Here is a 16,517-nt window from a genome sequence, read left to right on the forward strand (position 1 = left end):
TTGGAGAGTACAATGTTTACAGAAAGGATAGACAGGGAGGAGGGGGTTTATGCTGTTAGTTAAGAAACACATAAAATCTAAGGAAGTGCATCCAGTTGACATAGATGGACAGTGCAATGTTCAGTCAGTTTGGTGTGACATAAGCAGTGGGAAAGCAAAAATGAAGGTTTGTTATAGGCCTAATTAATGTGAACAATTATACAGAGAAATAGAGTAGGCCAGTAAATCAGAATGACTTATAATGAGGGATGTCAACTTCCCATGTATAGACTGGAACTTCTGGGTTGGTCACTTGCACACTAGTCTGGATTGATTGGACGAATGTTTTCTACAGCAGCATGTTAGAGAGACAAGAGGGAGTAACACTCTTGATCTGATTATCAGCAGTGATTATTCATGCATTAAGAATTTACAGATAAAGGAACCACTAGGTGGCATTGATCACAGTGTACTGATGTAGGATTTACTTAAAGATGTAACTGCCATCATGAGTAAAGGGAAGGGATTTTGCTTTTGTAAAGGTGACTGCAGTGGTCTCAGAGATCTTTTAGGTTCTGTACAGTGGGACCAACTGATGATGTTACCAATAGCAAATTTTAAATGAGAAGCATTCAAGGAAGTAATTTTGGAAGCTACTAGGCTTTTTGTTTGAACTAAGAAATACTGCTCTAGGTTTAGACCCAAATGGATGTCAGATGAACTAATTAGACTCGTCGCAGAGAAGAAAAATGCATGGGATGCACATAAATTGTCAGGCAACACAGAAGCCTAAGGTAGATACAAGCTAGTCTGTAATCAAGTCACAAAGGAGATTAGGCAAGCGAAGGTAGATTACGAGAAATCTTTGGCAAAGGATGCTAAAAAAACAGCAAGGACTTCTTTACTTATATAAATTCTAAAATGAAGGGGATGAATGATTGGTCCACTTGATATTGATGGTTCGACTGTTGATCCTGCTCAGATAGCAAACAAACTGAATGAGTATTTTGCATCTAAATTCACACATCAGTTATTAAGGAAGGAAAATGCCAGAAGGTTATCAAATTGTAGCAGGGTGCTTAATGATTTTCAACAAATTGTTGAATGCTGCTTCAACAGGATCTGGAAAAGTTGGGTAGATGGGCTGAGAAGTGGCAACTGAAGTTTAACATTGACAAATGCAAAGTACTGCATGTGGGTAGCAGTAACCCCAGAGAAATGTACCAACTATGTGGTGTTACACTCAGGGTAGTGGAGAATGAAAGATACCTGGGGGTAATTGTGCAGTCACATATGAAGTTTTATGAGAGCAGTGCAGACAGGCTGCCAGAGTAAGTCATGAGGTCTTGTCAATGATATACAGCAATTTTGTGAGCAGGGATAAGGAGGTGATTATCCCTTTGTATAAGGCAATGGTCAGGCCACACCTTGAGTATTGTGTACAGGTCTGGAAGCTTCATTTTAGGAAGGATATAGAGTTGCTAGAACAAGTACAGAGAAGGGCAACAAGACTGTTGAAGGGAATAAAGGGGGTGCTCTTATGAAGAAAGGCTTAAGTTCTGCCAATTGCAGCTTCTGGAAGCTGGGTACCTGCGAGATGATCTGATTGTGGTGTGGTGTAGTAGTAGTGGCATGTGATGCAAGAAAGCATGTGTATGAGCTTATGCAGCATCAGCCAAAAAAAAAAAAAAAAAAAATCACACCATTCCCTCCAAATGCCTGTCCAGTTCCTCCTTAAATTTATTCAACCTATCAACTTCCACAACGACAGATGGAAGTTTGTTCCAACAATTAACCACCCGCTGGCTAAAGGCAAATTTCCGCACATCTATTCTACATCTGTCCTTTCTTAATTTGAATTTATGCCCCCTTAGGTTCGTAATCTGAACAATTGGAAGGATCCCATCAGAATTCAGTGTGCTGAACCCATTCAAGGCCTTATACACCTCAATCAGATCACCGCGCAGGTGCCTAGTCTCCAGCACTTAAGCCTCTCTTGGTAAGAGGATCCCTTTATTCCCCCTCACCAATCTTGTTGCCCTTCTCAGCACACGCTCAAGTAAATCTACATCCTTCCCAAAATGAGGCCTCAAGACCTGTATGCAGTACTCAAGGCATGGCTTGACCATTGCCTTATACAGAGGGATAATCACCTCCTTTTCCCTGCTAGCAAAATTCCTATATATCATTGACAAAACCCCATGACCTGCCCTGGCAGCCTGTCTGCATTGCTCAGAAAACTTCATATCCGCCTGCACAATTACTCCCAGGTCTTTTTCATTTTCTACCACCTTAAGTGTAGTACACCACACAGTTGGCACGTTTCTCTGGGGTTACTTCTACCCATATGCAGTACTTTGCATTTGTCAAGGATAAACTTCAGTTGCCACTTCTTAGCCCATCTGCCCAAATTATCTAGATCCTGTTGCAGTAGCACACTGCCATTACTGTCATTAACAACCCTGCCAACCTTTGTATCATCTGCAAACTTCGACATTAAGCCTGATATACCTTCATCAATATGATTGATAAATATACAAAACAACAGTGGACCCAACACCGAACCCAGTGGGATTCCACTAATAACATTAGTCCACGAAGAGCAGCACCCATTGATTACCACCCTCTGTCTTCTCCCACTTAACCATCCTTTTATCCATTATAGCAACTTACCCTTAATACCATTCTGCTCCAATTTGTAGAATAGTCTTCCATTCGCAACAGTGTCAAAAGCTTTCCTGAAATCCAAATATATGATATCAAAATTATTTTTTGCATCCAGTTCCTTTGTAACCACATCATAATATCCTATTAAATTTGTCAGACAAGACTTTCCCTTAACAAACCCATGCTGTGTGTGAATTATTGCTGCAGTCTTGTCTAGATGATCCTGCAATGCATTTTTAACCAGTGACTCCATTATTTTACCTGGAACAGAAGTTAAACTAACTGGTCTGTAATTACTCGTGTCACCCTTCGATCCCCCTTTGTGAATTGGGGATACATTTGCGCATCTCCAGTCCGTGGGAACCTCCCCTGAGTCCAAGAATGCTCTCTATAATTATGGCTAAAGGTTTGCTTAGTTGCTTTGCCGCCTCCTTTAATATAACTGGATAGATCCAATCCGCCCCAGGTGCTTTTCTTATGTTTAACTTCAACAATTTCTCCTCCACTTTGCTCTCAGTTATTACAAAATCATTAAGTATCCTGCTACAATTTGATAACCTTCTGCCATTTTCAAACCTTAATAATTCCTCTCGTGTGAATGTAGATGCAAAATACTCATTCAGTTTGTTTGCTATCTGAGCAGGATCATCAACAGTCGAACTATCAATGTCAAATGGACCAATCAGATTCATCCCCTTCCTTTTAGAGTTTATATAAGTAAAGAAATCCTTGCTGTTTTTCTAAGCATTTTTTGCCAAGGATTTCTCGTAATCTGCCTTCGCCTGCCTAACCTCTTTTGTGTGACCTGATTACAGACTAGCTTATATCTGCCATAGGCTTCTGAGTCGCTTGATAATTTATATGCATCCCATGCATTTTTCTTCCCTATTATGAGTCTCATTAGTTCATTAGATAACTATTTAGGCCTAAACCTTGAACAATACTTCTTAATAGGTATGAAACTTTTAGTAGCATCCACGATTAATTCCTTGAATGCTTCCCAATTAGAATTTACTATTGGTAACATCGCCAGTTTATCCCACTGTACAGAATTTAAAAACTTTCTGAGACCACTGTACTCACCTTTACGGAAGCAAAAACCCTTTCCTTTACACCTGATGGTAATTATATCTTTAAGTAAATCCCACATCAGTACACTGTGATCACTGCCACCTAGTGGTTCTTTTATCTGCAAATTCTTAATACATGAAAGATCACTGCTGATAACCAGATCAAGAGTATTACTCCCTCTAGTTGCCTCTCGAACATGCTGCTGCAGAAAACAATCATCCAATAAATCCACAAAAGTCTGACTAGTGTGTGAGTGACCAACCCACAGGTTCCAGTCAATATCTGGGAAGTTAAAATCCCCCATTATAAGACATTCTGATTTACTGGCCCACTCTATTTCTCTGTATAATTGTTCATTGTACTCATTCGAGTCATTAGGCTATAACACACTCCTACTCTTATTTTTGCTTTCACAGGGTTTATGTCACCCCAAACTGACTCAACAGTGCACTGTTCATCTATATCAACTGGGTGCACTTCTTTTGATTTTATGTTTTTCTTAATTAATAGCATAACACCTCCTCCCTTTCTATCCTGTCTATCCTTTCTGTACACATTGTACTCCCCAAATTCTAGTTCTGCATTCCTTATATGTGTGTGACACCACGTCTCTGCTATCCCAACAATATCCACCTTTGATGCTTTGAGCAATACCTCAAATTCATCAAATTTATTTACCAAACTCCTAGCATTTGTATACATATTCCTATTCCTAGTTACCCTAACACATCCCATATACCCACCTATTTCAGGATGACTGCCATCTGTCCCTGAAACCCCCAACACCCCTCACTCCAGGTCGCTACTTATTCTAATAGAAGTTGTGCAAGAATCACCTTCACCTCTGCCTATGGCTACTGTTAAACTATTAGTCCTTGTATCCCCCCAAGCTATCAGTTTTCCGACCCACCTAACACTGCCTTGATAGCATCAGCAAATATTCTTGCACCCTTTCTATTTAAGTGTATCCCATCCCTGTAGAAGCAATCTCTCCTGTTAACAAGTGTATAAGGCCTTGAATGGATTGAGCAGGCTCAGTGGTGATGGGATTCTTCCTTTTGCTCAGATTTCAAACCTGAGGGGGCATAGATTTAAACTGAGGAAAGACAGATGTAGAATAGATGTGCAGAGGTTTGCCTTTAGTGAGCAGGTAGTTGATTGCTGGAACAAACTTCCATCTGTTGTTGTGGAAGTTGACAGCTTAAATAAATTCAAGGCAGAACTAGACAAACATTTGGAATGAATGGATCAGTGAAATGGGAAGGGTGTTTTTTTGGCTGATACTGTATAAACTTGCTTTCCTTCATCATGTACCTCTACTAATGCTAATGCTGATTTTTGCTTAATGTGCTCAGCACACACACATTTTTTTTCTTTATTCAGGCAATGCATTAGCATTAGCAAAGGCACATGATACAAGAAAGCAAGCTTATATAGCATCAGCGGAAAAAAAAAAAAAAAAAAAACCTTATTTCACCCATCCACTCGGTCCAAATGTTTGTCAAGTTCTGCCTTGAATCTATTTAAGCTATCAACTTTTACAATGACAGATGGAAGTTTGTTCCACCAATCAACCACCTGCTGGCTAAAGGCAAGCTTCCACACATCTATCCTACAACCGTCTTTCCTCAATTTGAATTTATGCCTTCTCAGGGGATTCTGACCAAGAGGAAGAATTCCATCAGCATTGAGCATGCTCAAACCGTTCAAGGCTTTATACTCCTCAATCAGATCACCTAGCATGTGCCTAGTCTCCAGACACTGTAATTTGAAAAACTTAAGCCTTTCTTTGTAAGAGCAACCCTTTGTTCCATTCACTAATCTTGTTGCCCTTCTCTGTACTCGTTCAAACAGTTCTATATCCTTCTTAAAATGAGACCTCCAGACCTGTATACTATACTCAAGGTGTGGTTTGACCATTGCCTTATACAAGGGGATAATCACCTCCTTATCCCTGCTACAAAAAATTCCTGTATATCACTGACAAGACACCTTGAGCTACTCTTGCAGACCATCTGCACTGCTCAGAAAACTTCATATCTGCCTGCATTATTACCCCCAGGTCCTTTTCATTCTCTACCACTGTCAGTGTAGTACCACAGAGTTGATATGTTACTCTGGGGTTACTGCTTCCCATATGTAATACTTTACATTTGTCAATGTTAAACTTCATTTGCCACCTCTCAGCCGATCTACTCAACTTTTCTGTATCCTGTTTCAGCAGCGTTTCACGACCCTCAATGTTTCATGACCCTTTTAGATGCTCTTGTCAGAAGTGCAAGATTCCTGTGCTCTCATTTTTTTTTTTTTTTTCCAGCAAACTGTTTTCAAATTGCTCTGTATTCAAACTGTATTCATATTGCTCTGTAAAATGTATCTATATATTTTATGGAAGAACTGGTATAATAAATATTACTTTTTTTCCATTGCAATTAGTTTTATTTTATATTCATTCTCATGTTAAAGTGACATTTCCTATTGGTATCTTTCGACTTTGGAATAGAATGCAGCACTGTGCCCATGAATCTTTTTTTGTTAATTTAGTACTGCTCAGAAACTGCAAATGATAATATTAATATTTATTTTTAAATAAATAATTTGTAATAGTATATATTATATATTAAATAATTGATAATATATATTTTTGTGTAATACTGGCAAAAAAAGAAATCGGACTGCTGTGTTATGGCTGTGAATAGGATTAGGGCACATTAATGTTGTAATTTGTTGTGCAAGGAGACCCTTTTTCTTTTTTCAGTGGTGTCAAATTAGGTTGAAACAGGTTATAAGCAGAGTACATCCTTTTGACTGCATGGTGAGGCAGTATAGCCCCTCTTGCTCCATATTATTTAATTATTATAGCATAATATAACTAATTTCATTGTTTAATTCTGTCCCCTGTAAATACAGAATTATATATGTTTATTTTGCATGCTCTTTTGTGATGGCCATTTTGTCCCCAGATTCAAAGGATAAAAAAATGTACCAATATTTTCTTCAATAATAACAGGATGCTATTACTTATCTTCTCAACTAAAAAATAACCTTGAGAGAAACAGATTGTTGGGTTTAAGATTACCTAAAAATCTATTCCCTTTTATTTATATTAATAATTGTTAATTAATAAGTTTAACACTGAAGAATGCAAGAAGATACTGCACTGGATGATATTCATATGCAGTATCTTCTTGCATTCTTCAGTGTTAAACTTCAGTTGCCACTTCTCACCAATTGCTGTCTCCTGCCACTCAACTATCCCTTTATCAATAGCAGTAAACTGGCCCTAATTCCACACTGCTGAAAAGATTCCCCTTAACAAATCTGTGCTGTGAATGCTGTATAACAGCATTTCTATCTAGTTAGTATAGCATTACTTCTTTAACCAGTGACTCCATTATTTTCCCCAGAACAGAAGTCAAACTTACAGGTCTGTAATTATTCCTTTCACTCTTTGATCCTCTTTTTGAATAGGCGAGACATTTGCACATCTCCATTCTGTAGGGACCACCCCTGAATCTGAGGATGGTCTCACAAATGTGACCAGAGGTTTTGCTGTTCCTTTTAATATAATTGGGCAGATTCCATCAGCCTCAGGTGCCTTATTCATTTTTTTTAGCTTCAACAATTATTCTTCCAGTTCTCAGTTATCATAAAATCATTTAGCTCACAGTTATAACTTGATAAAGTTCTGGTATCCCCATCTCTAAAAGGTTCTTCACATGTGAATTTAGATGCAAAATATTTATTTATTCAATTTGTCAGCAACTTGAACAGGATGACCAATACTTATGCCATTCATATCTAGTGGGCTAATGTTATTCATTCCTTTCCTTCTAGTGTTAACATAATCAAAGAATACTTTTCTTTGCATTCTTGGCCAAAGTATTCTCATAATTATCTTGTCTTGTGTAACCGTCTTAGTAGCTTGATTGCAGACTAGTTTATAGCTGTAGGTTTCTGTGTACCCTGATGATTTATAATCAGTCTCATACATTTTTCTTCTCTGCCACTAGTCTTATCAGATGACTTTTTCTCAGACTGGATGTCACATTGAGATTGCATGAACTACAATTTCTCACTAGCTGCATTTTATGGCAGGGACTTCAAATTCACATTACACGAACTGCAGAGCTTCAGTTCCTTTTAATGAACTGGGTACACGAACTGCAGAACTTCAATGAAACAAATGCAATTTCTCACTAGCTACTTTTTGTAGCAGGGACTTGAAATTCATATTTCTTGAATTAGAGTTTCATTGCCTTTTAATGGGGCGGGTGCATGAACTGTAGAAGTTCAATGTCTAGTGTGCTAATAAGGCTGGACAATTATCTGTACAGTTAGGGAAGGACGTTATGTGGTTGTTTTCCATTAAGATTATTACTATATTTAATACCACTCTTATACCATGTGAAATTAATAATATAGTTTATTAAGCTATTAATAAACATTAAGGTGATGTTTCAGGTATCTTACTGATGCCCATCATCAGACCATGCTGTTGGGGGAGGTGCCTCCGTAGCCAGGTGGGAAGGAGCAGCAGTGCGTAGCACACACTTCTTGATTAGACCAGGGTTCAAGCCCGTAGCCACCAAATATGGAGGATGCGGAAAGGTCAGGGTATGACCTGCATATCCCTGAAGCAATATGGCCTTAGTTGGTAATGCTCCTAAAAACCAAACAACAAACGACAAACAGCTGTTGGGGGAACAAAAAATAGAAAGGGTTACAAATATAATTAGCAATATTACAATTACAATTACCAATATCTTTTTGAAAAAATTACTCCAGCTAGTCTTAAAACCAAAGACCCCGTTAAAAATAACTTTTCAGAAAGAATTATTAACATCACACATTTAAAATTATTACAGAGTGCTATTAGACAAAGTAGATTAGACATAGCTAAACTTAGATTCTTGCAAAATTAAAGACAAACCTTAATGAAAACGATTTTTCAAACATGATCTGACTAATCGCCATTTGCACTACCAAAACACATATAGATTTATCCAAATATCTCGAAGTAAAAATCTCTAGGCTTAAAACCCAAAATTTACCACATAACTTAAACAATAATCATTCCTTCCCAAATAAATCTAACCTTACCCATGAATGTGCCTAAACGAGTGATAACTCTAAACTACCCAGTCATATCATCAACCTAAGCTCGAAAACCCTCACTACGGTTCAAGATTCTTCCGCTTGCTCAGATTACGAACCTGAGGGGGCATAAATTCAAATTGAGGAAAGACAGTTGTAGAATAGATGTGTGGAAATTTGCCTTTAGTTAGTGGGTGGTTAATCGCTGGAACAAATTTCCATCTGTTGTTGTGGAAGTTGATAGCTTAAATAAATTCAAGGAGGAACTGGACAAAGTTTTAGGAGTGGATGTGCGAAATTTTTTTTTTTTGGCTGATGCTACATAAGCCCCATTACTACTACTAATAGTGGTGAGTTATTCCTACACACCTCTGCTTGCAAACTTCTATTTGTACTATCATGAAAAGAAAACACTAGATGGCAATGTAAAAATTTGTATATTTATAGATGACTTGATCCTCTCAGAATCTAACTATAATTATGAAATTACAAATAGCATATTTCTGTTAAACCTAGAAATAGAACATAACAACACATATAGGCAGTTCTAAGTTACTTACTTTGAATGGAAATATAAATAGATTCTAATGAAATATCCAATAAGTTGTATGATAAAAAAATGAGTTTAATTTTAAATTAATTTTAGAGGTATCAGCCTTACAAACTAGAACTCCAGTATAGCAAAATACATGTGAATATGATAAGGGAACATCTAGTGGAAGCATTAGCTGGCTTAAAAAATAAATTAGTTTTGAATTTCATATGAATAGTCATTAAGACTGCTGCAGAAATTATAACCGTAAGTATATCATGGACTAAGTCTGGAGCATAACATAATATGATTAATTGGTAACCATATTTTACCAAAATTCAAAGATAAACACCAAAGATGCATGAAAGATTTTAGGAGTTTAGGCAAGATAAGGAATCAGGTTTGGATATTCTATAATCAATGAATTTAGATTTACCATGGCCCTGCCAAACTATTGCCACAGCTTTTGGCCAGGGTTCTTTACACTGAGCCAGTGCACTGATATTCTCATTGCATTGAATCCTGAAAATACCCATATGAATATATTAGTATCAGTTGAGGCCAAAAAAAAATTTTTTAATAAATTTTAACAAAACTGTTAATTAGTAAACTTTAGAAGAAATACTGAGGTGCTTCCTAAAGCTAGTGCTTTAGGAAGCACCTCAGTTATTTCTATCATTTGACCTACAGTTAGTTGAAAGTTCTAAATTGTTATGCTGTAGAAAGATAGCAAGATTATACAGATCCTCATCTGATAATGGCCATATAATTAAAATTTTAATCTCACATGCTCTGTCACATATAGTTAATTTGTTTCAACATAATTCCCTTATTCATTTGTTTCATCTTTCCCTTTATTTAAATTATAATTAAAATGCAAATATTTTAATTTGCAATTCTTCTGTTTTAATGATGTTGGATTAATTGCCAAATGTGATTACATTTTGTATCCTTTACTAAAAATCAGCACATGAGGGAGTAACCTTTTAACAAGGTTTGTGATGATGTGGGTTATACAAGCTGTAATTGAAGAAATTCTCTGGGAAATTCAGATACATATGTTAGTGAAACTGTATCAAGTAATACATACATAAATGTAGAGTACATTTATAAAAATATAAGAGGAGTAGTTTTTATAATTTTTACAATTCTTTTTTTTTTAGAAAATTTTCATCTTGATTTTATTTTTGATTATAATTTTACTTTAATGTTAAGCTATAAAGTAAAAATAGCAAAACATTAATATTTAAAAAAAAATGTTCGTGTACATGGCATGGCTTTTCACTTTTTACAAAACTTCGAAATTCCTTGGGGGGGGGGGTAGAAACTATCCAGAAACTTGTTCACAAAAAGATTAATTGACAAGTGCCTTATATTTGTGACACATATTAGGCTGTTGTATAATTCTAATCCATCTTGTATTTATATAAATAGTATGAATCAGAGCTGTACTGCTCAATATGTTCTACGTTGATAATAATATTAATAAAATAATAACAGGAGTTTACCTCAATATAGTGCGTAGAACACTTTCGTATGATACCCTCCAAAAATTAAAACGAAAAAATCGACAACTTACCAGTACATTAGAGTAAAATATAAATACAGTCGGTCCTCGTATAACACGTGTTTGCATTACACGAATTCGATCATACACGATTTATAAATAGGGGAACGTTATCTTATATAACACGAACCGAATTCGCTTATACACGATTCGCCTTTGTGTTTACAAGAAATGGCAGTCGAACGCGGAATCACCCCAACTGAACGCAACACGATAGCAATGAAGAAGAGTCTGAAAATGTATTTATGTGTTTTATATCAGTGAAGGGGAAACACATTTCACCATAATAACGTAAAAACCAACACAATTCCAGCTGTCGGTATAATCGCAAATGCAATTAGATCGAGTTTACTACCAGTTTATAACAAGTTCCACTAGCAGAAACGCAACTGGAAATTGTTTTTATTGTTTTATGGTAGTAACCTCCAAAAATGTGCTTTAGTAAAATGCGAGGTGTTAATTAATAGTGTATCTCGGGCTTTACGGTGTTGTTTATTCAGTTGCTACACGCGCGCAGCTTTGTTTCTGTGTATCAAGCATGCCTCCTCGTTTTGTAATTGTGCTTTATTTCCTAAAAATGAGTAAAATACTTAAAAGGTGTGAAAAGGAAGCGTCCTGGCGAAGACACTGCAGATTCAGAGAGAAAAAGAAGCAATATCGATAAACAGGCGGACTGGGTCAAAAATTCTTAACCGGGAAAATTTATAGTGGCCTCATACCACAGTTTATGGCCAAAATCACACCGGCCTCCGGCCCACCGTGGTTTCCCCCGTAAGGCTTATGGCCAGTCCGCTTCTGTCGATAGAGAAAAAATATGAAATTGTGAAACGCTTTGAGCGAAATGAAAGACCATGTGATATTGCACGTGCTACAGACCTAAATGAGGCAACGCCGAGAATTACAAAGAATGCAGAGAAAATAATTTTTATAGCATGAACAACTCAAAGTGTAATTAAAATCCATTAGATTAAGACACAAAGAATTGGAAAAGATGGAACGGCTGTCATCTCTTTGGATAGAAAATCAAACAAAAAACAAGTTTTCTTACGATAGAAGCAAAAGCATTAGCAATATTTTATTACGACTTACGTATTATAATTTATACTTACGTATTATAAAATACGTAAGTATTTTATTACGACTATTTTATTTAATATAATAATTTTTTTACGAATAAAATACGTATTTTATTCGTAAAAATACTTTTTTGTATTAAAAAATACTAAAAATACTTTATTATGATATAATATTATTTTTATTACGTATTTTAATCGTTATAAAATACGTAAGTATTTTATAACGATTAAAATTACCCGATTATTTATTGTGTTTGGTAATGTTTTGGTTCCAAATGTGTGTTCAATCTTGGGTGGTCGGCACCTAACCCTACTTTTCCCATAGGGCCTGTTGTTTATATTGCACGATTTTGCATTGCACGAGAATTTCTAGGAACCCAACTATCGTGCTATACGAGGACAGACTGTAATTAAATAATCAATTTAAAACAATTAAAAATCAAATTAACACAATTAAAAGAATCAAACGAAAATATTCAAAACGATTTTCCTTCCAGAATTTTCATTCCTGTGATCACGACATACGGTCGAAAAGCGTTGTCAGCTTCTGGAAGGAAAATCGTTTTGAATATTTTCGTTTGATTCTTTTAATTGCGTTAATTTGATTATTTAATTATTTATATTTTACTCTAATGTACCGGTAAGTTGTCGATTTTTTTCGTTTTTTTCCGTTTTAATTTTTGGAGGGTATCATACGGAAGTGTTCTACGCACTATATTGAGGTAAACTCCTCTTATTATTTTACTAATCTTGTATTTATATATGAGGTTAGTTGTATCTGTTTTTTGTTATTTGGAGCATTAGCAGCTAAGGCCATATTGCTTTAGAGATATGCAGTGGTCATACCCTGACCTTTCCGCATCCTCCATATTTGGTGGCTATGGGCTCGAACCCCGGTCTAATCAAGAAGCGTGTGCTATGCACTGCTGCTTCTGCCCACCTGGCTACGGAGGCACCTTTGTGGTATCTGTGTACTTGTTCTGTTCAATTGGATTAATTGAGAAACGTATTAATTTTTGCCTAGTGCTCAAATTCCATGAAATATATATTTTTAAATACACCTTTGTGGTATCTGTGTACTTGTTCTGTTCAATTGGATTAATTGAGAAACGTATTAATTTTTGCCTAGTGCTCAAATTCCATGAAATATATATTTTTAAATACAAATACAATAAGGCCCGTTTTGTGCAAACGTGTTCATAGATTCTTCATAGTTATGAAGACTTTAGAGAGCATTCTGAAACTGGATCTGAAATGTAAAGGGAAAACAGCTGTATATAGATATATGTTAGGTTAACTTCACATTGATTTAGAAGATTTTTTCAAAGAATATTGATAAAAAGATATTAAGTATAGAATACAACCATTTATGCTGTTATAATGATATTAGTCTTTCATAGCGAACTTGTCAATGTGGACCTCATAATGTATAGGTTGTGTGAGGATGAGTTTGATTTGTTGCATTGGTGAATTTTTCCACTGGCTAGAGGTTGCCACAAAAAAGTTTATGAAGATTCCTGCTGTTGAAAAAATATATATACACACCTTCATTTTTGTTGACTTTTGTTACTATTGTTTACCACTCTCACAACCCTTGTATCATCATCAAATTTTGAAAATCAATTTCATTAACAAATATCAGAAGCAATAAGGGATCCTTACTAAAACTTGTGTGGCTTTACTGAGACCTTGGTCCAGAACAACACTATCTTGATGAAAAATTAATCAGAACGTTGGAACAGCTGTCTCAGCAGGCAGGGCAAATTTATGAGGTGTGAAAAAAAAAAAAGCAAAAAAAGCAAATAAAACTGAGGCAGTGATAAGATATTGTAAACCTGAGTGGGTGTACATAATATTTAGATTTAGTGGTTTTATTTATTTATATTTTTATTTGATTTTATTTTCTGAGATACTGTTGTTGCAACATTCTGATTAATTTTTCATCAATAGAGGGGATGAGGTTATTCACTGATAAAGTTTATTGAGGATTCTTTTAATGTCTACTGTGTAAGCATTTCTTGTGGTTGTGGTTTGCATAGCATAGGACCACAGACTTTAAATTCGATCTCTGATGGATTGGGAAGCTATTGAAATGCTATGTCCCTTGGTTATAATTAATTAAATTCCTAATTACATTGGATCTATGTTCCTTGGTTTTCAGATGCAAATGCCTTTAGGTTCCTGAGGAGATGGGTCCAAGCAGGGAAAAAAAACCCACTTTATTCTGTTTAATTGTATTCCATTTTTATTCTTGGGTATTTCATTTCACAAATGCAGTGACCTTCAAAAGCACTAGTTACAGAAAGTTTTGACATACATTTGTAATTGATTCTAAAAATAATTTATTTCAATCCCAATGTAGTGTAGTATGAATTTAGTTGTTTAGTAAATTATAACAAAACTTCTTCTCATGTGGTTATTAAGTGTCTGTGTTGTAGGTTAAGTATTTGTTAAATTACTGTGTATGTCATTCTCACAATGTTAAAATTCAGTTATGAGGTGTGGCAATAAAATTCCTGGACTGGTCATGTTTGATGAGTTTGAAAATAAACGGAAGTGGTACGTTGTAGTTTAAACTTGCTCCAACAGATGGTGGTACAGGATTGTCCAGTAGGCTGAGAGGTTGCAACCAGTTTTGTTAGTAGTGCTAATGTTCTGTGTCACGATTTTGCAATGAGCATATATCAAATTTTGCTTTAAACTGAGAAAATCTGTGTTAGAAACATATGAAATGTTAAAAACTGTTTATGCTGATGAAATGTTAAGTTGTACCAGTGAGTGTGAATGGTATAAGCTGTTCAAAGTTGGATATGAGAATGTTTGCAATAACTCACGGTCGGGTGTCTGTCAACCTTTGAAATGATAGGACTGAGTTGAAAAATTCAGGAAATTGTGGCAAGAGAGCATTCTTTTATCCTCAGAATGACAGCTGATGAGTTGAATGTGAATAAGGAGATTATTCATCAAATTCTGCATGAAGATTTATGGAAAAGGAAGGTCTGTGCAAAATTTGTGCTGCACAGACTCACGGATGAGCAGAAGCAATCAGTGTCATCATGCAAAGACTTCATCAATATGATCTTAATTTCCTTGACTGTGTTGTGTTGTCACTGGTGATGAGTGTTGGGTGTTTCAGTATGACCTAGAGATGAAGCATCAGAGCATGCAGCGGACTTCAAAATAAATCGTCACCAAGGCCCAAAACGTTTGTTTACAGAAGTCCAGGATTAAGATGATGCTGATCATGTTTTTCGAGAAATGGTGCGATTCATAAGGAATTTGTACTCTGAATGGGAGAGTCAATGCTGTGTTCTACACACAGATGCTTCAGAGACTATTGAAGTGCACTTCCTAGGCAAGGCTGCATTGTTGCATGACAATGTCCCCACCCATTCTGCACTTGTGAAGATATTTCTGATGAAATATGTCATTTTACACATCAACCATCCAACCTACTCTTCTGATCTAGCACCAGTGGACTTCTTCCTCTTTCCCATGGTGAAAACTGTCCTCAAAGGAAAGAAATTTCAGGATATTGAGGACATAAAAAAACATAACTGCTGGACTGAACATCATCTCTTTGGATGCTTTCACTGACTCTTTTCAGAAACTTTTATTATGGTGTAATAAGTGTATTCAATTAGGTGGTGATTTTTTTGAAAAAAAAAAAAAAAAACCAACAATCCATTTTTGAGCTTCCTCACTCTGTGTTCTTTTTTATTACACAAGTCCAGAACTTTATTGCCACGCTTCGTATTTTAGTCTTATTTTTTATCGAAGTTTTTATCCATTAATGGCCTATTACCAAAGAGGTCATAAGTAATGAAATAGAAAAAGATTATAAAATTTGATGGTTTTAACATTGGTAGTCTTTTGATTTTTTTCCTTTTTAATGTGAAATTTAACAAAAACTTTCACTAGGAGAGGCAGAAAAAACTTATTTCTGAACAAGAGCAAGTGGAAACTGGCCTAGAGCAGAATATAGTGGAAAATGCACCATCATCATCATCATCTCCTGGAACAAATCCTGAAAAGGTCGTGATTGGTTATCAGGTTCTTCCACCATCCTTATGTTCACGTACTCCACTTCCTACAGCAGATGTAAGTCGACTTTTTAATTTAAGATTCTTGTATCATTTAAATTGAGTGTAAAATTGCTATTGCTATAATTGAAACATGATTAATGAACTTTTACATTTGTGTATGTCACTGTTTATTCAAATAAACTAGTAATATGTGTCAGTGTACTCTGTGAGACTTTTTGTCTCTGATTACTGAAAGTGAATTACATGAACTGTTTAGAATAATATTCTTGTACTTTTTTACACAAATTATTTGTAAAAAGTATAATTAGTCTTTAATTGCCTCTGCAAATGACAGTTGAACTTTCTGTTACTGTCTTGTCCTAAAGCTGTTGACCACTTCTGCCCATCCTTAATTCCATTTAATTTCTTTCACATCCTAATGGGTCTGCTGCATTTTTCATCTAGAGACAGTGCTAACTTACAAGCATCTTATTTTTCTTCCA

General features: G+C 35.7%; 1 protein-coding gene across 2 annotated transcripts in view; it reads left to right on the forward strand.

Annotated features, from left to right (window-relative positions):
• The window catches only part of Cortactin (cortactin), a 312,424-nt gene that overhangs the window by 173,190 nt on the left and 122,717 nt on the right, over nucleotides 1–16,517 (forward strand). For both annotated transcript variants that reach the window (XR_016547902.1, XM_090388922.1), the window contains exon 11: nucleotides 15,911–16,090. Coding sequence is in view for 1 of the 2 variants with exons in the window: in XM_090388922.1 (XP_090245048.1) it covers nucleotides 15,911–16,090 (180 nt within the window). In the remaining variant the exon portion in view is untranslated. The remainder of the gene's footprint in view (nucleotides 1–15,910; nucleotides 16,091–16,517) is intronic.

Source organism: Mastigoproctus giganteus, chromosome 14, assembly GCF_048544385.1.
Source record: "Mastigoproctus giganteus isolate SK-2022 chromosome 14, ASM4854438v1, whole genome shotgun sequence".
In the NCBI taxonomy this organism is placed as follows: domain Eukaryota; kingdom Metazoa; phylum Arthropoda; class Arachnida; order Uropygi; family Thelyphonidae; genus Mastigoproctus; species Mastigoproctus giganteus.